Source organism: Acipenser ruthenus, chromosome 7 (assembly GCF_902713425.1).
Source record: "Acipenser ruthenus chromosome 7, fAciRut3.2 maternal haplotype, whole genome shotgun sequence".
Taxonomy (NCBI): domain Eukaryota; kingdom Metazoa; phylum Chordata; class Actinopteri; order Acipenseriformes; family Acipenseridae; genus Acipenser; species Acipenser ruthenus.
The window spans coordinates 63,164,751-63,189,305 of record NC_081195.1 but is presented as its reverse complement, the minus strand read 5'-3'; the positions used below and the strand labels follow the sequence as shown (position 1 = coordinate 63,189,305).

General features: G+C 37.9%; 1 protein-coding gene across 7 annotated transcripts in view; it reads left to right on the top strand.

The window, feature by feature from the left end:
* Positions 1–24,555, top strand: part of tspan9a (tetraspanin 9a) — a 125,802-nt gene that overhangs the window by 17,773 nt on the left and 83,474 nt on the right. For 4 of the 7 annotated variants that reach the window (XM_059027555.1, XM_034026431.3, XM_034026428.3 and 1 more), the window contains one exon: positions 17,435–17,510. The exons of the other annotated variants lie outside the window; for them this stretch is intronic. Coding sequence is in view for 1 of the 4 variants with exons in the window: in XM_034026428.3 (XP_033882319.1) it covers positions 17,435–17,510 (76 nt within the window). In the remaining 3 variants the exon portion in view is untranslated. The remainder of the gene's footprint in view (positions 1–17,434; positions 17,511–24,555) is intronic. 7 annotated transcript variants of the gene reach the window in all.

Sequence of the window (24,555 nt, the reverse complement as noted above, 5' to 3'; positions counted from 1 at the left end):
CTTTACAGCTCCGGCCCAGAAAAAAAAATGTTGTATTGGTTTCTATGGATTAGTAGGCTACTAAACTGTATTGCTGCTATCAGGTGTGCAAATTGTTTTGAAAGTTTAGCACCAGAGAGCCTTCCCACACGACACACACCCTCTCTCCTGTGTATGTGGATGAGTGTGGGTGCTTCATGTGAATAGTCCAGACCCAAGGAGAAACTATCATCTACGGTTGCTAAGGAATAAATAAATCAAATGTAACATGGCACCATCATTTAAAGTTGCTGAGGTACTAGATTCTAGCGCCATAACGCCAAATTTGCACCCCTGTGTTATGAATTTCAGTTAAGGCCATATGATGTCATAAACATGGGGATCAATTCAGTTGATCTGATTAGTGTTGGGTCTATTGCCATTGTTCAGATGATAAGGCTCTTTGTGTCTCTGACAGTACATGTCCGTCTTTTTATATCTAGGTAACCTCTTGTCCAAGTGTGGTGAAACTTCCTAAGGATATTCTTTAGCGCAAGTTATTGAACATATCATACGCTCTTGGTAGAAGGAGGCTGTTTGTCCATTCAACCGTCTTTCTATATGTTATTTTAGAATTCTGCATATATATCGAACTGCATACTGCAATTAGCTAAGAGATGCCTTTAATATTTAGTGTATCACAATTTGGGGCCATATGAAGGTTGTTTCTGTCTGTCTATATGACTGTATGACTAGGCTATATGTACATTTTTTATATACAATTGTAGTCAAAGGTTTACATACCCCAATGGAAATTTCCAATTTCTAGAAATTTCTCAAAAACAAATAATTATAGGAAAAATCTTTTGTAGCTAAAGTTTTGATTTTGTGGATGAGGAAAAAAGTTACAAGAAATAGATTCTACAAATATTTATTTCAGCAGTTTTTTTTTTGCAAAACTCCAAAAGTGCTAATTCAAAAGTATTCATACCCTGACAAGGAGAATGAAATTAATAGCTAGTTGAGGCACCTTTAGCAATAATAACAAAAAAGGCTAGTTTAAACGTGTGCTGATTTGCTTTAATGTTGAGAGACTAAAGTCATATCTGTCTTTTGACAACATATACTGTAGTCACTGACTGTGCGAGAGGTTAGGACAGAAATTCAAAACATTTGTACAGTATATCATTGTGGTTTATGGATGCATTTCTAGTCATGTATGTACTTAATATTGCTGAGCACCACAGACTCTGAACCCCTGAAACTAATTCTATTCTCAATAGGGAGAATAATACTCCCCACGGCAGAAAACAGTCATATTTCTGGTTCGGTGGCTTCCACAAGTAATCGTTGAGCTCTGCATCTGAAGTAAAAAAGCATAGCCTTGGGCAGAAAGCAGTGGATCATATGGTTATGTATTTTGTGAGGCAGTTCTTTTATCTTCTGGTACGGCATGCACTTTAAAATACTGTCAATGCAAATTAATCGTTATGTACCTGTTTTCTGTCTTTTATCTAGATTAAGTAGCCTGGAATTTCGTGTTAATGCTACTGTCTCAAACCTAGATAGACTGGGAGGTTATTAAGTTAGCATCTCGTTTAGCTAATGCAGTGCAATGAAACTGGCTTGTGGAGTCGCAACAAATTGACTGCAAGATATAGGACTACCTCCACGACTCAAAGCGCCCATTGGCTGCAGTAACGACTTACTTCAGGCACTGTTTGTCTCAAAGAAGATTTCCATTGTGAAGATGATATTAAAACCGGAGAATGCTGCATTTCTACAGTGAAGCACAGTGCTACCTGTCAGATACTTGCAAAGCATGGTGATGTACATGCAAGTACCTAAAGCAGTGACTTCAGGTCATCATAAGGCATGTTAGGGTAATGGACAGTGGTTTTTCTTGTCAAAGTCAACTCTGGGGAAAGTAACCAAAAAAGCTTTTTTTTTTTTTTTTCAGCAATATGTTTTTTAAACATATTGCTGTATTTGTTTTTTATTGCAGATAACTGGTCCTCACCCATACTAAAGTAATCACAACCGGTTGCTAGCGGAAGTACAGAACTTCATATTTCCCCAAATCCTCTTTCTTTCGGAAGCATGTCTCCACTTGCGTGTCTCTGTTGTCCAGCTGCTCAGACACAGCCTTCACACAAGGCTGCTTGTTTGTGTACGTCCCTGAAGCCTACTTTTAACAGTTGGCAATGATTGATTCCAGGAGCCAAATTAAAACCAAGAAATAATGACTAACTGCTTGTCACGGTGCCTGCATCCTGTCGGGATGTCTCTGTATGACTAAGATGCTTGTAACAGACAGAACGTTTCCTGTGTGTGTGTGTGTGTGTGTGTGTGTGTGTGTGTGTGTGTGTGTGTGTGTGAGAGCGAGTTAAACACTCAGTAAAACGGTCTGTGTAACGAGGAGTACTACACTGTGCAATAAGTGTATTTAATAACTTGCTTTTTAATAACATCCACATCCGCACTTTAGAACTCCATTTAAGGTTTCATCACCAGGGGCACAACTCAGTTAGCTTTCTACACTTACAGAATCATCTAGCAGAGCTATGAGCAGACCCCACTACAGTATTATGGCAAGACAGTGGATTTGAAACAAATATTGCTTGGGGTCCTGATGAAGCACATGGTTAAAGATACGGTACCATGGTACTCTGATGGATTATCAGTGTGTATTGATTACTACCATTGTAATATTATTGGGAAGTCAAAATATGAAAATAATTCCCCCTGTGGGAAGCATTCTATGAGTGGTTTGTACTATTGTAGAGTGCTACTGTACAATTGCCTGCATTACTGATGTTCCACTGCATTGGTCATTGAAGAGCATTTATTAATTTTCAGAGACTGATGAAGAATAAAGTCATGCTTTCTCTTCTGCGTAGTAAATCTGCACAAAAACAAGGTCCAGCCACATAAAGGTGTGATCACTACAAAACTGTTTTATAAATCCAAACTTGGCTTGAGTCAAACATTTGGATTCTCTGTACAGCCCCTAGTGGCCATCTAAGGTTATTTAATGAGTCAATTCAGTCAAAAACACATTGGAGAAAAAAATTAACAGCTACAAACAAATTGCATTCCCCAGTTCTTATAATTTGTCACTACTATGAATAACTCCCAGTACATACTGCCAGGATAATGTTTGTGTGTTTCTGAAACTGGGAGCTGTTCAAGTTTTCAACAAGCACCATAGTCATTTACATTGTATGTATTACTCTTAAGTTCAACAGCAGGGAATGCAGTGCAGTCTAAGAATTAAACTGTAATGCAGAAAGTGAATATTCAAATCTAGATTTAAATTGTGAATCCACAAATTTGCATTGCTGGGCTACTTAACTTGATTTGAATTAATTATTTGCATAGACCACCGGAGATGAACTCTAAGGACCAAGATTAACTCATGCAGCGTATTCTCTTGCCTCTTTCCCTTTGACTTGCTGGAAAATGATAGACTGCAGTACCAATTGTTTTATATGGTTTCAGGGAGCAATTAAAGAACCTCAAGGGTAAGTATGGGAAAGGGGGTTTTGGGTGCTCTTTGGTAGCAAAGTCAAGTCTTTCAATATTAGTAGCTTTGAAGTAGTTCAAACCAGGAAGCCAAAGCCTTTTTACTTTCAAGCTAATGGATTTTTTGGGGATGCAAAATAAGGTTTTCAAAAAGGTTATTTTAGCGCAAGGTTTTTTTTTCTTCTTTCCTTTACGGTACAGTAAGTGAAACTAAATGAAAAGATGGTGAGCAGCTGTTTTTGGCTTTGCATTTACAGTAAATCTGTAATTTTTAAAGGAGATCTATGGCTGTATTCTGAGGAGCAATAATGGAGTGCAACCTCGCCGCTTTTTGGCTAAACCAAAGCCTGGAGGAAATGGTTAATTAAGCATTGTTGTGTTTAGCTATCTTCTTCCATTCTGTAGTAGGTCTGCCAGGGAGATAAAGATAAAGCCTGCTCAATGGGTGGTAACCAAAAGTATTTCGCTATATGAAACAGAAATTTGAGGATGTTTTGAGACATGGTTTGTCTTTCATGATGAGTTGAAATTGAAATCTGCTGTCGGTTAAGCACTTGTTTTTCTTAACTGCTACCTGCTGTGGGCTGAGACTACACTAACAGATTTGTACCCAGGATTTACTAATCTCCTAGTTGCATATAAAAAATGTAAGATATTCTTTTTTTTTTTCACTGTCTCCTGCTGAAAAACTGGTCCATGGAACCATTGTCTAAAATGTTGGCTTCCCGTGCAATCTGGAATAGATTTTAAAGTTATGTTAAACTACAGGACTATCAAGGTTACTTCATTTTTCTAGTCCTACCTGTACCCTATAAAGTCTTCTCAATCTTTTTTGTCCACTATTGGCGCTCTCCTCTACACCAAAATAAATATTCTCAATTCTTGAGTCAATCACAGCAGTGAAAATAATGAGAAACTAATAATGAGAGAGTCAATATAAGCAGACTAATATTGAAATCAAGTTTGAATCATACCTGAAGTGGTGCACCGGACCCAACGCCATTGTTTTCATTCAAAACAAATGATGTATTTTTGTATTGGTTTAACAATAAAGTTATGGGATTGAGCCTTTGTGTTATACGACCATTTTTTGCAATAGGGTCAGAATTGCTTGACGCATTTTAAAACTTGATAAAGGGCTTAAAATGATGCTGTGTTGGTAGTATGTGAAGCATGGCACATTGATACATCTTAATGTTGTTACGTGCAACTTTTAAACTAATGCTAGTGCTTTCTGTATCTATTTAAACTATAGTTTGTATTTATTTCTAAAAGCGTCGGTGTGGCTGAACGTTTCTGTTGCCTGGATACATTGTTACCCTTGGAGTACCCTTAACCAGTGGGTTATTATGCAGTGAACTTCCTCAGCTTTTTTTTCTTTTTACTGTGTCCACATTCCCCAATGCTTCTGGGACATGTCTAACTCTGGAAATTACTCAGCAGCCTCCAGCTCGCTGGCAAGCAGTCAGTCACTTGAGTGCTTGGAGAAAGTCTAACAGTCTTTGAAGAAACCTGGTTTATAGTGCGGCTTTGCAAAATCACCTGGTTGTGTAAGGTTTGAAAGGAAATTAAGTGAATGTAAGGGGTGTGTGTGTAATACAAGTGAACAAAATATCTATACGGATATATTTTGCAAGCACAGTACTTTTCAAGCACTAACTATGGTAAGGTTAGTTTTAATGTTTAACCCAATTTGTATTACTTCCCATAAAAGTGTGTGTGTCCTGCTTCAATAACACAGGTAGAATACTGGATTTAATGCTAATGCTTCCATTGCAGACTCTTTATCCAGTCTTACTGGTTCAGTGTCAAAGACTATTCAAAACATGTGTCATGGAGTTTCTTTTAGTATTTCTAAATTCAGCACTATTGAGGGTTTAATAGTTATGAATTATGTTTTTAATAAATCTGTAAACCTTCTTTGTAAACTGTCATTTACGGTTTAAACATGCATACACATTTTCAGTGAAAAAGTGACTTGATTTAGTATACTTTTTACATTGATCTGTCGTTGGGGTCAAGGTAGAGTATTTTAGGTGTTCATTAGTAAAGTTTTATTTTTTTAACTACTGTATGACGATGATGAATGTTTTACAAAATGTAGTACTTGTATAGAAAAGCAAAAGCATATGATAAGGTCACTTTTTTAAAGAAGTAAAATCAATCAAAACCACAACCAACAAGGTGCTTGAAGCTTTTCTGCTGAAGATTGGCTGACCGGGACCATGTTATCTACCTTTTCCACATGTTCACCACATCCTTCAAGAGAGGACAAATCTTTTGACTTTTATTTCTGTCCGCTTTATCCAAAGAAATTGACATGTCTTTTTAATCGCATTGAATCCACATGCTGAAGTACTGTCAGGAATTATACGCCTGTGATATGCCTTCAATGGAAGAGCAGCACCATCTAGTGGAATTGTGCTGTATAAACTCAGTAAGGATTGTGTCCATTCACAAGTTTTCACTCTGAGAGAAATAAAAACAGCTTGATTTTTGTGATACATAACTAGTACAAAAAATAAACCTTAACCATATAAATATTTTACATGAAATCAACCCCATGTCACTTTTACACTTTTTAAAACTATACTTGTGATGAAGGGATACTTTACCATCTACATTTGACTAAAATAGATGGTAAAAAAAATCTAACGTTTTCTATAGTTCTTTCAGATTAGATCATTGTTTACCATGCTTACTAACTATTTCATCAATAACTGCTTCCCATCAAGGCTGATTGTGAGGAATTGAGGCGGGAAACATATTAGGGTTGCGCTTTGCTTTGTAGCCCGTAGGTGAAGGGTTGTTCCCTGCAGCCTGTGCAACACTGACATGCGTCCCCACCATCATCCCTGAGGAGTATTCTTACAAGTAATTTGTGCTAGAATAGTTAGTAAGGAGGACCAGTCATGATCTTCGCAGAAGCAACAATAGATATTCATACAGAATACAAATAGAATGTATGTAGATGATTTAATATACCTCTTTCAATTCCTACCTCCATGTAGGGTAAGCTTTTATTATTATTATTATTATTATTATTATTATTATTATTGATTTCTTAGCAGACGCCCTTATCCAGGGCGACTTACAATTGTTACAAGATATCACATTATTTTTACCTACAATTATATTATTTTTTACATATTATTATTTTATTATTTTTTTTTTACATACATTTCTACGGTTGGGTTTTACTGGAGCAATCTAGCAATCTAGGTAAAGTACCTTGCTCAAGGGTACAGCAGCAGTGTCCCCGACCTGGGATTGAACCCACGACCTTCCGGTCAAGAGTCCAGAGCCCTAACCACTACTCCACACTCCACAGATATTTTAGACACGTGATAGAATGGTAGACTGGATGTGCTGTGCCATGTCAGGAATGATCCCATCAGCGGAAATACTCTGGCATGCTGACCATTCCTGAAGGATCGTTAAGTTCTTTGTGCTTATTTCATTATAAAGAAATTCCAGACTGACAGCATCAGAGACTGAAGTCGGAATTGTGCAGAAGAGGTATGACAGGGGTTGTCACGAGTACCCCCTGTGACTGTGTCTCAACCATGGCCTGAAGAACAGCTGTGATACAAAGTGGGCCAGGACCTCAGTTCACATTTGCTATAAAGCAGACAGAAAGCTTAGAGCCGTTCCCAACCTGAACGTCTCAGGGGAGAAACACAGTGTCTGTTCACCAGTACTGTGATGCACTTCCCAGGTAAATATCAAAAATGGTTGTTTTATCAGTTACTGCCGAAACAAATGTAACTACGTTAGATATTCTAACAAATGGCTCCATCTTCCTCATCCAAAACCCAGTTCTCTTTCAATTTGTTGTCGGGTGAATAATTCGGTATAAGTAGTGGGTTTATGTGGAAATGAAATGATAAATAAGCAAATGACGGGAAAGCTGTTACATATACCCTTTCAAAGTGTGTTTTTTTTTTTTTTTTTTTAATTTAGTCGTTGCCAATTAGTTTTTATTATTTTCTCCCCAATTTGAAATGCCCAATTATTTTTTAGGCTCAGCTCACCGCTACCACCTCTGCGCTGACTCGAGAGGGGTGAAGATGAACACACGCTGTCCTCCGAAGCGTGTGTCGTCAGCCGCCCGCTGCTTTACACTCTGCAGACTCACCGTGCAGCCACATCAGAGCTACAGCGTCGGAAGACAACGCAGCTCTGGGCAGCTTACAGGCAAGCCCGCAGGCGCCCGGCCAGACTACAGGGGTTGCTAGTGCACGGTGAGCCAAGGACACCCTGGCCGACCTAACCCTCCCGCCCCCCGGATGACGCTCGGCCAATTGAGCGCCGCCCCCTGGAGCTCCCGTCCACGGTCAGCTGTGGAATAGCCTGGACTCAAACCGGCGACGTCCAGGCTATAGAGCGCATCCTGCACTCTAGCGAGTGCTTTTACTGGATGCGCCACTCGGGAGCCCCTCCCTTTCAAAGTGTTAAGTTACTACTGCTGTACTGTTACTTGTATACTAATAAAGCCAGTGTACAGTACATTGAACCAAGTTGTTGTCAGCTACTATTGTAATGCCTCCAGCATTTAACAAAGGTAAAACCAAGTCATATAAAAAGCTATTGCCGTGTTACTATGAATTGCTTAATCTGACTAAGCTTCTCATTGGCTGTAGTACTTATGAAGTAGCTTTAAACAAGAAACACATTGCTTTACTTTTGCTGTATCCAGATGACATCCCCTCCTGCAACGCTGCTTATCGATTCCCTGCAATATGCCCATTCATTTCAACCAGAGCATCAGCATTGTTAGACAGAGAATGAACTGAAAAGCTTATGATTCTCATGAGAGAATCATTTTTTTGGAAATGTATTTCCAGCAGATTTATGACCCATAATGGACGAATAAAAATATCAAAACAATCAGGATTATGTTTAAAAAATATGTTGCTATGATACAGACAACACATGATTAAACAAAGGTAAAGTAATATGTTTTATAAAAACACAAAGCAGGGTGTTCTGTAACACTTGTAAGCTGTAGTTTAGGATTCATTACCTCTGTAACCTTGTTATATGCAAACTCCCATTCTTCTCCCAAACTGTGCCTGTTTTTCATCCTCTGAATATTGTCATAATGACTGGCATCTGAAAAAGTCTGTCGGCTGATGCGAGCGCTTTATTTAGAAGCAAGGGGAGGAAGGTATGGTCTCAGTATGTCATGTGTTACAAATCCATTTATTGGCAGACAGGGATATAAAAGGTATTTGTTCCTACCTTCATTTGGTTCACTAAAAGAATATTTTTGTAACTTGTTTTTTAGTTGGAGTTTGGTTGTGTTGTAACTTTTATATGAATAATGAATCAGTCTGTCTGTTACCTGTCAAAATGATTAGACCACTTGCCAACCTTAGTGCTTCTAATTGAGGTAGATAATTCACACACTCTTACTAAATCCTTCCACACATCATGTCACATTGGCTCCAGGTTTCCTTCTGATCGTTTACTTTGAGAACCCAGTCATTGACTTGCCACAGAAAAAAACTTTGCTGTGATACAGTACCAGGGCATAATTTTTAACTTTTTGTTCATGAACTCAACCAAGTTTGTATATTTTTCGTGGGAAAGGGCATCTGATTTGTTTCATTTTCACATAGGCCTGTTATGTGGCGAGTGTTGTGGTGAATAAAGTCAATGTCCAGACTCAAAACTTCCAAAAACAATACTTATTTATTTTTAAGCTCCCAAAACAATAAATCCTCCCCTCTAACAACAGCTAATTACAACTAAACACTTGCGGACTGGTAAATAAAAATAATAAAGTGGAATACCGTTCTGTATAATAAAAATACAATTGTTTTCTGTGTGGCCGTCAATGTGACTGCTCCCGGGGCTTTTAGGTATAATGTAATATATCTCCTGTGTTTCATGCTTTTTGAGAATATTTAATATGTACGGACAGAAAGGTACATGAACGCGCAGCCCCATATATGTTACACGAAAAAATTACATTTTAAAACCAAAAACCACCAAAATGACCGCCGCGGGGCTTCTAGTGTTAAACCACTTTGAGCACACACAGGCTGAAACCATTTCACTAATTTTGTGACCTTTCAAACAAATCATTTGCACCTGAGCTGATTTAGGGCTGCAGTATCAAAGGGGTTGAAAGCGTTGTGAAGTACGCTCAGGTGCCAATAAAATGTGAAAACTTTGCAAGGGGGTGAATACTTCTGCAAACCACTGTATATAATTTTTCTATAATATTGCATTATAAACTTTTTCGTCCTTCTGATGTCTTCCTTTAAATTTGATTCTAAAAAGATGTTGATTGCTTGATACTTGGTTGCCTTTTTTAATGAGAGGTTAGGGGCATGAGGTTAGCTGTAAAATGTAGATTCCTTTTTGTTGAGACCTGTGACAATATCTTTACCACAATTTTTCTGTCACTCAGGGAGTAAATGTAGCAACTATAGGGGGGAAATTTACTTCTTTCTCTGAGACACGTGGGGAAAGGCCCGGTAATCACAATATTAATTGCTTCTCTCCATAGTTTGTGAATGCCGTCACATATGGTCTGATGTGTTATATTACAGTGAACAAGGGAAATTGGGTATGTTAAGCTGAGTGCATCATTTGGCCTTTTTTAAAATTAAAAGTACATTTTCAGGAGACTGTTCTGTTGTGATGGTGGTTTATTTCAGCACAAGTTCTTGAGAATATATTCTGAACAATTCAGCATTCAACTGCAGCCTTTCATGGCAGAGCCCACAGACTGCTTTTGAAAATAATGATCTTTTATTTAGCTTTGCTGCTGTATTGGTTTGACTTGAGAAAGCAGAGTTCAAACCTCTTGAAGTTTCCTCCTTGCAGTGACCTCTGCAGGTCCACTATACTGTACGCTATCCAAAATCACTTCAATTACCCTTTTTATTATGATGAGTTCTTCATTTTGTAGTCCCACACAATTACTTTGTACAATGTACTTACAGTATTTGCTAGTAGAATATGTTTCACCTGGTGGAGCTGATGTGCTACAATACTGCACAGAGAAGAATCATGTCTATACTGTATCATTGTGCTTGAAAGCTAGTTAGACAAAATCAATTGTATGGCTGAAAAATGCATATTTGTTTTAGCAGAGATTAAAAGATATTTATAATGAGTGATTTTCAGTGCTGAACACAATTTACAATATCATTTTGATTTTCCATTGTGGGCATATTCAGACTTCAGCTGAGATATATGTTTGCAAAGAGATCAGATAAAGTGGGTTAAATCAGAAACAAACATGTTAATGTTTTTTTTTGTTATCAGACAAGTAAACCCTTGATTAAATTGCACACCTAAGGGTATAAATGAAACACGTTAACTTAATCAATGCAATAAGGATGTTAAGGGTGGGTTAGATCACAGATAAGTGTAATAACATGTAATCACAGCTGGATTTAGCTAGGATTAAATGTTGTAATAGTTACTGGTACAAGTTTTACATTTCCCTGGCCCCCTGCTTCTACCGCGCGGTGTCATTTTATTTACTCATGGCTTCAGGCTTTCTTTTTTTGTTGCCTTTCCATCTTTTATACTGAAGCCATAAACTTTAGCCGCCTCTCTCTTTCAATTTTTTTTTTATAATTTAATATCTTAGTGCCGGAAAAGCCATCACAGATGTTAGATAAGACCTGTCTAATCTCCTTGCAAAAATCCTTAAAGCCTGTGTTTCTGTATAACTTGAAAGCTTGTGCATATTGTACAGTCATAGCAGAAAGATGAAATCATTAAGATACACATGTCTTTGGATCTGCATGCATGAAATCACACTCCCTGAATACTTTAGGACAATCACTTTGTGCTTGTGTCTTGTCTTATTCTTGGATTTAGAGCCAAAAGTCGACTGATCCCGTAAGTATCTAAACCGTCACAGCTGTGTATAACAGCCAGCATCACAAGCAATGATGCCTATAAGCAGAGAAAGTCAAAGGAGGTCCTTTGAAATGTGATAAAGATTGTCTGTACTTATGACCAAGATGCATTCTTGTTATTTTTAGTTTGAGTAATGGTAATGTTGACATTGACTCACAGTAACACTTAATGCATGTCCACATCAAAACTCAAACTCATCTTATTCTAGTATCAAACTTGGGCTGCAGCCAGTTCTGCAGTATATGCAATCTACAATCCCAATTTAAACTGGGCATTGCACAAAAGTCAACAATCCTTGTATGAATCAAGTTTTTTATATAATTGTTATGTGTACTGTGACAAGCATGACGCCACTGGCCAAGCTGTTATAAGAAGGAAGAGACTTGGAGGCAGAGAAGGGAAGTTTAACTGCTCGGGCACACATATAATAACAGTACTTAATAAAACAAAACATTAAACCGAACAAAAACACATTAACAAACAAAACAGCACAAGGGCCAAAACAAAAGGACTATACCAACCACTCTTGACCGTACATAAAGACAGGACAAGACAGAACGGAACACAGAAAATCCTCCACCTCTCACCAACATCAACATTAACTCTAAACATTTCACCAACTGTGATCACCTTATTATACACCTGTGGCTTAATTAATCATTTAAATATTTATTCAGTTTGCAGGGAGGATTTTAACTCCCTCCCTGCCATCCATATCCCTCCCCCACACACACATACCCGTGCATTTCCCTGACAGTAAAATATATACTCAGTCCTCATCTTCTGCCTAAATTTCTGCAGTCTGAGAACTAAAACCTGCCTCTCGTTTTCTTCACATTAGGTCAATTCCATCATCAAGTTGGAGAGATCTGCCAGCCTGAAATCCTAACTGGGGCTGACAGAGTCTCAATTTAGATGCTGATGGAAATGAACCAGTCTGATTTCAAGACAAGTCACTTTCCCAGCATCAGATATAATGCAGCATTAGTAACAAACATCTCCTGCCACGTTTGTACAAGATTGTGTGAGCCATTGGTACACAGAATGGCTCTTCCATCATTCTAACAATTGTGATAGACTGGTTTGGAGCAGTGCTGGTAATGCTACTTGGTCTGCTAGTTTCATAAGGTAAAATAATTATGTAATACAACTTTTTTGTATGAAAAACAACTCAATCATATTGTATGACAGCAATCTAATGGAAATAACTTCCATTCATCAGTAGACTAGCCTAGAAATCAATGACCCAGAGGTGAAAGGCTCAGAATCCTGTAGCCCCTAACCACCTTATCAACAACTGTTGACAACCTGCATATTAGACTCCCTTTATAACTGCTGCTGACTTTATAACACAGCCCAGGACAGATTTTGTTCTGACCTGTATACAGCTCCTAACAACTGCTTTTGTTTTTTTTCTTTCTAGTGATACTGTTAATGACTAATGGGAATTAAGCTTAAACTAGCAGCACATACTGCTTTGGAAAGGGTTCTGTGCTTTCAACATGTGCTTATCTGTCATGTTGGTGCCACTGCAGCTTGCACAGTCTTTGGCTTCCTGGTGCTATACTGTAAAAAGCTGGCTCAGTTTAAGCAGACATTTTGGTCACTAGGACACCTAAAGGACAAACAGTGGCTGAGTGCCAGTCTCTCTAGAAGGCGCCTGACTCCTCGACACTTCCAGTGACAGATGCAAATCCCTGCATGACTACCGTCACTGCGGGTTCAGCAATGTGCTGCCCCAGTAGATAGCATCTAAATATCATGAAAGGTTACCTAGAAAAGGCTAGGATGCTCAAGTTTGAATTATGGCTGGCATAATACACGGTGTGAACTCATTAGCTATCAGCCCCTTGACGGTGCAGTCTCCTGCTTGCGTGAAAATTAAAACCAGGTAATTCTCGGAATCACCCAGCACTGTATTCTGTCAAGATTCAGCCCTGCAGCTAGACGTGGAACTGAAGAACCACCAAAATAGTTAGGTAAGAACCAAGTATCTCTTTGGTGCCCCTAAACGGTCTTTAACCCCTCCAGCTGAATTTAGGAATGGTTTGTTTCCAATACTGCACACTGGTCTATTTATAACCATTGGAACTAATGCATACCAATAATTCTGTGCAACATTTGGTGGGGTAGATCCAGGAGGGTCTGAAGATGATTATGTTAAAAATGCGTTGAGGTTAAGGGGTTAATCTGTTCCCAGTAATATAAACCCATGCTGCTTCTTGCGTGTGTAGTGCTAGTACTTTATACTCATGTGTGGTTATTTCAGTTTGCTCTAAAGATGTCAGTATTTAAAACATAATGGCTAGAATTTTCAGCCAGAGTTTCTTTATATGTTTTTTTCTGAATAAAGTTTAATATTCATAAAACCGGTCTGGAATAAATTCATGACTATCAAAATGTATTTTGTTCATAAAAATAAACTTTGAAAAAATTCCGTAAAGAGGATGGCTCAATAATCAGCATAGAAGTTTCACATTGCTGTGATTTAGACCTGAGTTGACATGCAGTAACCTGCCCCAAATGAGTGTGAAAAACAAAATCACATCAACTCATCAAAATTTATGACAGGAAAAGCTTCAGATTGCATTTTTAAGCAGGCATGTCTTTCAGTTGGTCTGTGAAAGTTTATCCAGATTCTTGTGCCATCCTTTGCCCTTGCAGAAGAGTGATGTCATGCCACACAAACGCTGCAGTGGATTATCTGGGGTTTACAATACTGGAAGTCTAAGCCTCTATTCCACACTTGTTGCAGCTACATGATTGAGCCCTGTGTCTTTGTTTAATTTGAGCATTATGTTTCACGCATTGAGAAGCCTCGCAGCTGTACAGTTCCTGACATTTCAACAGTGCTTATTATTAAACTAATATGCAGAGATATATTAAAAAAAAAAAAAAAAAAAAAAAAAACATTCACAGAAGCCAGCAAATGTATGGCTAATTAGAAAAGAAATTCACCACCACATATGTCGTCATTTTTTTTTAATGTCTCATTTTTATTTTTGTATTATGCTTGCCGAAGGTTATAAAGCAAATTACTTTTCACCAATGTATAAGAACATAAGAAAGTTTACAAACGAGAGGAGGCCATTCGGCCCATCTTGCTCGTTTTGGTTGTTAGTAGCTTATTGATCCCAGAATCTCATCAAGCAGCTTCTTGAAGGATCCCAGGGTGTCAGCTTCAACAACATTACTGGGGAGTTGGTTCCAGACCCTCACAATTCTCTGTGTAAAAAAGTGCCTCCTATTTTCTGTTCTGAATACCCCTTTATCTAATCTCCATTTGTGACCCCTGGTCCTTGTTTCTTTTTTCAGGTCGAAAAAGTCCCCTGGGTCAACATTGTCAGTACCTTTTAGGATTTTGAATGTTTGAATCAGATCACTGCATAGTTTTCTTTGTTTAAGACTGAATAGATTCAATTCTTTTAGCCTGTCTGCATACAACATGCCTTTTAAACACGGGATAATTCTGTATCTTGCAAGTGAAATGACAGCAGACTTGTTTTCTTAACACAATTTGTAACCTGAATCCTGAAAAATACTGAAGAACATTACCTGACAACATGACCAACAACACTGATCTAACTTGGTCTGGACATTCATTAGCACAAGTTCTTTAGAGTAAATTGTTACGTAGGTCACATGCTTCTTCATGAATGTAAGTCATCTACTTATTCTGACTTGCACATGAAATATAATGTATGCTGAAGTTATGGAAAATTCGGGCAAAAAGCATCCCAGAGCATGGGCAAAGACATGTTCTGAAATGTGACTTCTGGTCTACTGTAAACGTGTCCCCAGTATGGAAGTAATATTAGATAGGAACTGAAAATATTGTCTTGTATTTGCCTTTATTTTTGAATGGCCGTAAGTTTAGAGAAAGGACTAGTGGGTGCTTGATATTCAGGGAGAAGCATTTTGTGGGTAGTGTGAGATCCTGCCTGGAGACATTATTTGGCAGGAAACACTGTTTTGCAAGATGCAGCAGGTTAGTCCCACCTACACAACAATTTAGTTAATATGTAACAAAATTATAAAAACCTTACAAAACACATTAAGGATAAAAAGTAGATTACCTGGATATCACTAAACAGCCTGTAAAAACTCTTGAGGGGGAAGAAAAACAAGACAATGTAACCCTTCTGCCATTTTTAAATTTTTCTTGGATGATTATTATTATGTACTCAGTTTTGAATCAATGACAGACCCGGATTGGTACAACAACCAGTACAATAAATTCCAATGAAGCAGCAACACATACTGTACATGCATCAAACCTGATTTTATAAAAATAATATCACAAAAGCACACTACACAGAGTTGCACTAGGTTATACTCAGGGTGGAACAAATATTTGTATGCTGGTGGCCATTTGGTTGGCCAGGGTGTCCTTGGCTCATCGCGCACCAGCGACCCCCCTGTAGTCTGGCCGCACGCCTGCGGGCTTGCCTGTAAGCTGCCCGAGAGCTGCGTTGTCCTCCAACGCTGTAGCTCTTGGGTGGCTGCATGGTGAGTCCGCAGTGTGAAAAAAAGCGCTCAGCTGACAGCACACGCTTCGGAGAACAGCGTGTGTTCGTCTTCGCCCTCCCGAGTCAGTGCAGGAGTGGTAGCGGTGAGCTGAGCATAATAAAATAATTGGCCATTCCAAATTGGGAGAAAATAATCAAAAATAATTGGCTACGACTAAATTTATATTTAAAAAAAAAAAAAATGCATTGCAGTGATACAGACAACACAGGATACAATTACCACCTTTAATTTCTTAATAATGGCACATAGACTCAAAAGTTGAAGATATTCTGATACCTGTGAAACATCAGTAATTTGAGCTGTTGTGCAGTTCGGATACAAAATTATCTGCCAGCCGAGCACCTGTTATCAACCCTGTATCAAAGTCTCTCAGGTCTGCTATCTTACCCATTATGACCATTTGCAAAGCAAATAAATGAGTCATGCAAGGGACACAAGTGTGTGCTTCATATTACAGATGTTTCCAATTTTGGATCCCACCTCTATACTGAATGCACAGTGCTGTGTAGTGGTCACTGTGGTCTCTGCAGTACTTCACACATTAGTCTTGAATGTTGTATGCTCTGCACTCTTTGTTAGTAACAGACTATAGGAACTGTAATTGGTTGAACCACAGCTGGATACAGGACACAGCAGGAACCAGCTGCCGTTCAGTGAGTCTTTAGAGTTTAATGAGCAAAGATTAAGACATATACCATGTGTTTGGTGAAGATTCTAAAGATTAACCTGTACCCCTTAAACACTCTGCCCCTAGTGGTTGTAAGGAATACAACAAGATTATTGTGCACTCTGATGCACTAGCTAGCTGTATTTCAGTCACCAGCATGTGATGACTGGAAATGAAAATGATAAAAAAGAGGTTCTAAACGGCAAAAATAAATTTCATTACTTAAAATACTGGAGCTGATATTTCAGTACCAAGTTTCTCAAATTGTCCTAGAGGAATACTAGATCATTCTTAAACGATGCCTCTTAATTTCTTCAGGGACGTTGCAGCATAAACTTCAAACACCACCCTTTTAAATACAAAAAGAATTCTAGAATTCCCCAAAAAATATTTGACTTGTGCACAGGGCAGTCTTAGCAATGCTATCCAAAGATTCCTACATTTGCTGTTTTGCTAAGCCTTCAATTATCATACAATGGATTTTTTTTTTTTTTTTTTATCTCTGCATTTCTGGGATCACTCTTCCAGGCAGATTGCAAGATGAATGCGAGTGCCTGTCCTAATGCTGCTTTTAACAGCTTTTGTTTCATGAGTTCATGATGCCATGAGCCCGATTTAACATTACTGTTTTTATTTTTAGTTGTTTTTTATCATTAATTCAGAAATCCCTTTGGTGTAAAATGGAAGCTACGGTATGAATTTTCACTTGAAATGCTTGAACTGTTCATTGTGGTAGTCTAAAAATTTTGGTATGAAATGACCAAACATCATGGAAGAGAGATTTAGGAGGTTTTATTAATGCATTCATTCATTCATTCATTCATTCATTCATTCATTCATTTGTTTTTGAAATGCATTTTCCAGGATCAGCAATACATTGAAGAGAGCCTCCTTGTGACAGTGGAACAAGCAGTTACTGCATTCATTCGATTGACAAAAGGTAACCATTTTTATAAATAGAATGATTTAATTAACCGAAAAACCATTACAAAACTAAAACAATTGCAATGATGTTTGCCGTCACTCTTTAAAAGAAGTGTAAGACTTTTCATTCAAGCTAGGCTTTTTTTTTATTTTTATTTTTTTAAACACATAGAGAGAATCAAGACCATTGGGTTTATTTTTGTCATTTCATCTAGAGGTGACTTTGTTGACCCACTAGTTAATCACAGAGTACAGAGTAAGGGTTCAATTTTGGGAAGTAGTATTATATTGCTCTTTGGATCATTTAAAATAGACTCTCAGAAGTTGCAGCTTGGACAAAATATAAACTTTCAGTACAACGGCTGGATCCATTTGTTTATCCAATGCAATATTCAATCACAATAAAATTATTGTTTTTTTAATTAAAGGCGTATCGAATGGTGCCAGTTGTGGAGTGTATGCTTAGTAGTGTGAATAGCACCACAGAACTGGAAGGTAATGCATAACATGAAGATGTCCTGTTTTGTTTTTTTTTGATTGAACCCAACACTACAATTTCTTATAGAAGTCTAATGGATTTTTGAGCTCGGCTTTAATCAGAAGTTGCTTACATTCCACATCTGGGACAATGTCCTTGTAGCTGGAATATATTGTATTTGCATCCTCATTTTTTGTCTTATCTTCCCTACTGTGTATTTGGCATCTAAGATCATAGAAAAACCCCATACTGTGTGTCGCAATACTACTATATCACATGCTGTTTGCTGTAGTATTGAAGCTGTGTTTAATGCACAAAGTGGATGTCTGGCTGTTTTGAATCATGCTCTTAATATGCCTGTATTCACAGTGGGTGACCAGGTCAAAGTTTTTGCCATATGTTTTTCGAACCTCCTGTGTAGTTTGAGGTCTCCATCTATTCTTGGGGCTGCTCAGTATGTTCTGGAGAGGGAGGGGGAGGGGTAGATTGAATCATCTGTCCTGGGCAGACGCACCTCAGCTGACTGACCATTCAAACACATTGACAGACCGGGGTCACCAGACTACCCCTAAGCCTGCTGTTAGAGCCTGCCCTCTTGACCACAGTAATGTGGAGGAGTGAGAGAGACAGAGAGATCATGTCATCAGGGGGAATTGAAAATGTACAGTTCTCTGGTAGATTCCAAAGAAGGGGAGCGTTTACACACCCGCTGGGTGACTCTTACTAGATCAATGCAGTCCAAGCTGACATATACACCTGTGTAGAAGAAACACCATTTACTGGTAACCACACTGGTGAATCCCCAATTATACACAGGGAGGTTGATAAGAATTATTTTATCATTTAATAGAATTCGTAACATTGTCCTTGGTTCTATTGTACACATCTGGCTTGCTTTTTCAATGTCATGGCTGTTTTTATAATAGGCAATTGCAGCGTCCCGTTCTGCAACGCTAAGTTTAAATAGTTTATATCGGCAGAATGCATCTAGTTTATTTTCTGCAGTACATGGTAATTGTGAATATATTACCATCAGGGACTAACAAACTGAAAGAGGCTTGTGAGTTCTCAGTGAGCACTGAATGGGTCAATTTGCACCCAAGTTAAAGCTGCATTTGTCAGGCTTCACATACAGCATTAATAATCTTACAAACTGCTACAGAATATATTTCCTTCTAGTGGATGTAAGGGGAATGAGAGCTCCACAATTGCTGTGTAAGGTTTTTTTGGTGCTGTGTAATTTTATATTTCCTGCCGACATGTAATAGCAGTATTAGAAACCACTCATCTGTGTCCGAGTTCTCACATTCACTCTTGACTATTATGTTATAAAAATGGAACATGCTCCCCAGGACAAATGCATCTGATAATTAGATTACCTTTTATATCACAGCAAGGCTAAACATGACTTGGTTACTCTACCCCTACTTATTCAGGTCTTGCTCTTGTATTTCTTAAGAAGTGCAAATGGGATGCATGCAAGTCCTAGAGTCATTGTAATGGTCTCCCTGGTACAGACCTGACCATCACTGAAGATAATGGTGTTGAAGAAATGGAGGTAGTAATTTAGTGAATAATGTATCCGTCCAGAACAATTTAAACTCGAAAACGTAAAGATTGTGTAATTGCCATCCAAGTTGGCCATGGTGACCTTATTGACAGCATTAGGGCAGGTGTTTCATATTTTTTTCTCAACCCCTGTACAGGCTTGCATCAGAAGTCAACACTAAAATAATGTCATTAGGCATTCCCAGTTGATGCATTGCTTCCTTTTCCCATAATCTATCTTCCTGTTGACTTCTAAAGGCACCGTGCGCAAGCAGACATTTTAGAATTTGTTCAAGGCAGAACATGCAACCGCTCATTCCAAAGGCAGCCCAATTTTACATATGTCAGACAGAAGATAATGCAAACTGTGTTTTAAAAACAAAACAAAACAAAAAAACTACTTTTATTTACATGACATTCACTTTAGTCCACTCAGTCGCTAATTTAAAAGGCAGAAAATTGCTCTTAGTACAGTACTATGAAATACCATTTGTCCTTCAAATATGTATGGTCTGACTGAAGCAATGTGTAAAAGGTTATTGTCCAGATTATCTCCACAGGTATTTGTTTCCTGGACCTAGAGATTCTGTACAGAAAGCTAATTTATCCATTAATAATATTCTTTATAAGCAGTTATCCAGGCACAGAGATGTAATGTACTGTATATGCACACTGATGTGTTAATAGGTTAATGACTGTTGCAGTGTTTTTTTGATCAAGGTCACAGGAGCATGGTTCCATGCGAATGCATTGAGCATGGTTCCATGCGAATGCATTGAGCATTCGTAGCAGTGTGGAGTAGTGGTTAGGGCTCTGGGCTCTTGACCGGAGGGTTGTGGGTTCAATCCCCAGTGGGGGACACTGCTGTTGTACCCTTGAGCAAGGTACTTTACCTAGATTGCTCCAGTAAAAACCCAACTGTATAAATGGGTAATTGTATATAAAAATAATGTGATATCTGTATAATGTGAAATAATGTATAATGTGATATGTTGTAACAATTGTAAGTCGCCCTGGATAAGGGCGTCTGCTAAGAAATAAATAATAATAATAATAATTGAGCATGGTTCCATGCGAATGCATCGAGCATGGAAAATACCTTTGTATTTGTTAAAGCAGATTTTTTATATCTGTTAAATGTAAAAACAAGTTGTATAATGTTTCCTGACCACATATTCAAATTATTTCTGCACAAATGGACTGCTAGTAGAAGGTATCACTTCTCCAGCCCCATCCATAATCAGTTTAGAATATGTTCAACATAGAGGTGCAAAGAATAATTGAGAAGTAAGATTGTTGTGACAGAGCTCCTGGTATTTCCAGATGAGTGCTATTTACAGCCACCAAGGCAAGCCAGGCTAATACTTTACTGATTTTCAACTCAATGTCGCTGATATCCTAGATATACCAGTAGGCCTGTACATGTTATTATTATTATTATTATTTATTTCTTAGCAGACTCCCTTATCCAGGGCGACTTACAATCGCAAGCAAATACATTCAAGTGTTACAATACAAGTAATACAATAAGAGCAAGAAATACAATAATTTTTGTTCGAGTGTGACAAACCACAATTCAATAATACAGCAGATAATAGTGATAGTTACATCAGGATATGATTAAATAGTGATAATTACATCAGGATATGATTAAGTACAAAATACTACAGGTTAAACACTTGGCAGATTACAATATTCTGAAGTACAGGATTAAATGCAGTAAAATAGGGGGCAGATAAGAGCAAAATAAAGCATATTTAAATGAAGGTTGATAGTGTCCCAGGATACAACAGAGGAGTTCTACAGGTGCTGTTTGAAGAGGTGAGTCTTAAGGAGGCGCCGGAATGTGGTCAGGGACTGGGCAGTCCTGACATCTGTAGGAAGGTCGTTCCACCACTGCAGAGCAGTTTCAATTATCCTTCAGACTTCTTAGATTGGAAGTCTGTAAAACACATGCCAATAAATACAACCATCTAGAAATGTGGATTTCAGCCCTGTTTTTTTATTTATAGAATTTCTGGCAGAGGTATCTAGGAGAATTTAAAAAAACAAAACAAATACCAGCTGATCATTTGGCGGAACATTAGAAAACCCCATAGTGATCAATGTTTCTGACTAACTTAGATCAATGTTTGATGTCTTTTGACAGGGTATTTTGTGTTGTATAATGATATTATGCTAAGTAGTTCACAGCCCAACCCCATTCACAGCACAATCATGGGAAATACAGTGTATGGTAAAAGAATGTGAAATGTATGATGGGGTGTAGGTCAGCAATGGCAGACACTGATTCATGTGACTACAATGTGTTTAAATTATTCTAGAGGAAATGTGACCTCAATGATTAACTCCTCAGTCTTGAATACGGAAGCACCTGTCAACCAAGCACCAATCAGCCTATTATCAGTCATGTGAGGTCTGGCATGTTTACACTAAAGTGTGTTCTGTATGTCATAGGTGTTTTTATACAGCCACTGTATATCTGATAAGAACATCTCCAGTGGCAGCATAGTGAACTATGTTTGAAGTACAATGGGCAACCTTAAGCCTGCTCTCACTCACCCTGTTAAATACTGGATGCTCTGTGCTTTTAAATCAAACAAGACAGGGGATCATACCTCCAAACGTACCCTTGTTAATCTTACTTTACTATGCGATATATCAGTTTGCCAGATTCGCATGTTATAGATTAGATTAGTAAATCTTGAATCACAGATTGGAGTATTGCACTGTGTTTCAATCTTAATGAGAGGAATGCCATTCCTGAGGTGGGTGTGATCTTGGAGCTGTCATGTGGACAGGTGGGCTGTGCTGTGCAATAACAAGGGGCCTCCTCTTTAAGTCTTGAGCGAAAGAGGATTATCATGCTAAAACTTAACTTAAATCCTCATCGTCAACAAGGGATTTCTCAACTAGTCAGATTAGGTGGCTCTTCACTGGGAGGGTTACATATACGGACTTCATTCGGTAATTATTACAAAAAGTTTTTGTGTCAATATTGCAAACATTCCAGGCTACTGTAGTTTTCACAAACTTGATAGTTGCATATTACTCTCTAAACCTTAATCTTTGGCGTTGTGAGGGTAACCGTTTCTGTGCATTTAAATATATTTTCAATTTTTATTGCCTCTTGCCTAGTGTAATTTTTTTTGTTTGTTTGTTTTTTGTTTTTACACGACATACGGGCTCTGCAAGCAGATCCTGCTAGTAAATGTTACTAACTTTAATGAAATTGTAGAAGCAAAGATCAGATCGGTGCAGTGCAACTGTATGTAAAAATATTTCAAATATTATTAGCTTAATGAACAATCTTTTTCTGTGAAGGGGTGGTACTAAATTTACAATCAACTGGGTTTTTAATAACATAAAATAACACCAGTGACCATTTGGAAGGAAGCAAAGTTTTAAAATTTTCCAGAAGCAGCGTGTTTTTATACAATTTGCGGCTGGTTTAAAATGTTGACAGTGAAGCAAGTTTTGATATTACACCAAAGCTGTGGGTTCAGTCTTGCATTTACACAGATTAATTTTGATTATAAACTAATTTACTAACTGAAGCTGCATAAAAGCCTCCAAAGGCTTAATTATCTCTGCTGTACCCAAATCTCAGTTCAAACCACTTGGAAACATTCTTATAAAGTAGAATGAAATGCATAGATGGATCAATTAATCATAGTTTATTGTCACCGAGAAACCTGACACTGCAGTACTCATTCATTGTGAATGGCTGTCTGTTGTATTAGACCAGAGCACCGATTTCCATACATTCAATGCAAAAGACAACACAACACAAAATATATATATATATATATATATATATATATATATATATATATAGATAGATAGATAGATAGATAGATAGATATATAAAATCTCAGTGGTTGGAATTTCTGGCCTGTGATTGGTTAAAACCATAAGATTGAACATCCTTACACCACCAGGTAATAATCACTGTCTGTCATGTGATTGGTTCACAGCTCTATCAGTCCGGACCCTTTTCAAAGGAACGCCTTTCTCCCCTGCACACCTCACAACAAATGGCTGAACACCGATTCTGTGACTTCACATAAAATTAATTACAAAACATACTACAATAGAAAGATGCTCCAACCACTAAAATGGTGATATAAAACGTCACTGTCACTGTTTTCTGACTCAACGATGTAAACAAATATGAGCAGTCAGCAGGCCATACGGAGAGCTGGACACCAAAAAAACCTTTATAACTATGCGCTATGAACTTCAAAAACATTTTCTGTTCTTTGTGTGTTACTTATTTATTTACTCATGCTGTATCAGCTATATTTAAACAAAATATATAAAGTCCAACCTTGTCTCGCTTATTTTCTTGACTGATTCACAGATTTAATATGTACTGCAGACTCAGTTCATAGTGGAAAATTAAATGTCCCACTGTAGCCCTCCTGTCCAGTCCATATTTACTAAATAGATATAGATAGGGAGAGGCATGCCGTATTAACCACTGCTCTCCCTTCATTTCCATTTTTTAGGACATCACCCTGCCCTGTACTGCTAATGTATGTTCACTGAAAAAGAATGTAATACAGAAAAAGCTCACATGTACATCACCAGAAAGTATATATGCAAAGATGCATATGAAAAGTTAATGGCATTACTTGTGGTGAAACAATAAAGCAGTTATAATTAATTTACATTGGTTCTGAAGCTGTTTGCCATCTAGAAATGTTGTGTGCAGTTTGAAGTCTCTGGATGGACTCTGAGGGATTGATTGTTTTTAAAAACTGTACACCTGTCTTTGGGATTAGGGGATGGTTGTCAGCACAACAAATCTCTGTCTGACCCAGTGACGCCTGAAATAATAGTTTTCCAGCAGAGTACTCCAAAGCTATCGTGTTTTCCAATGGAAAAGTTACATAATTTAAAAAAGCATTGGTTGTCTTTCTTTTCTGAATCCAAGCCATGGTAATATGCAGTGCAGTAGCTCGTACATCTGTCTTCTTATTAACTATCTATATGCTCACTACCATTAAAGAAACCCCAGCAGAGTCATTAG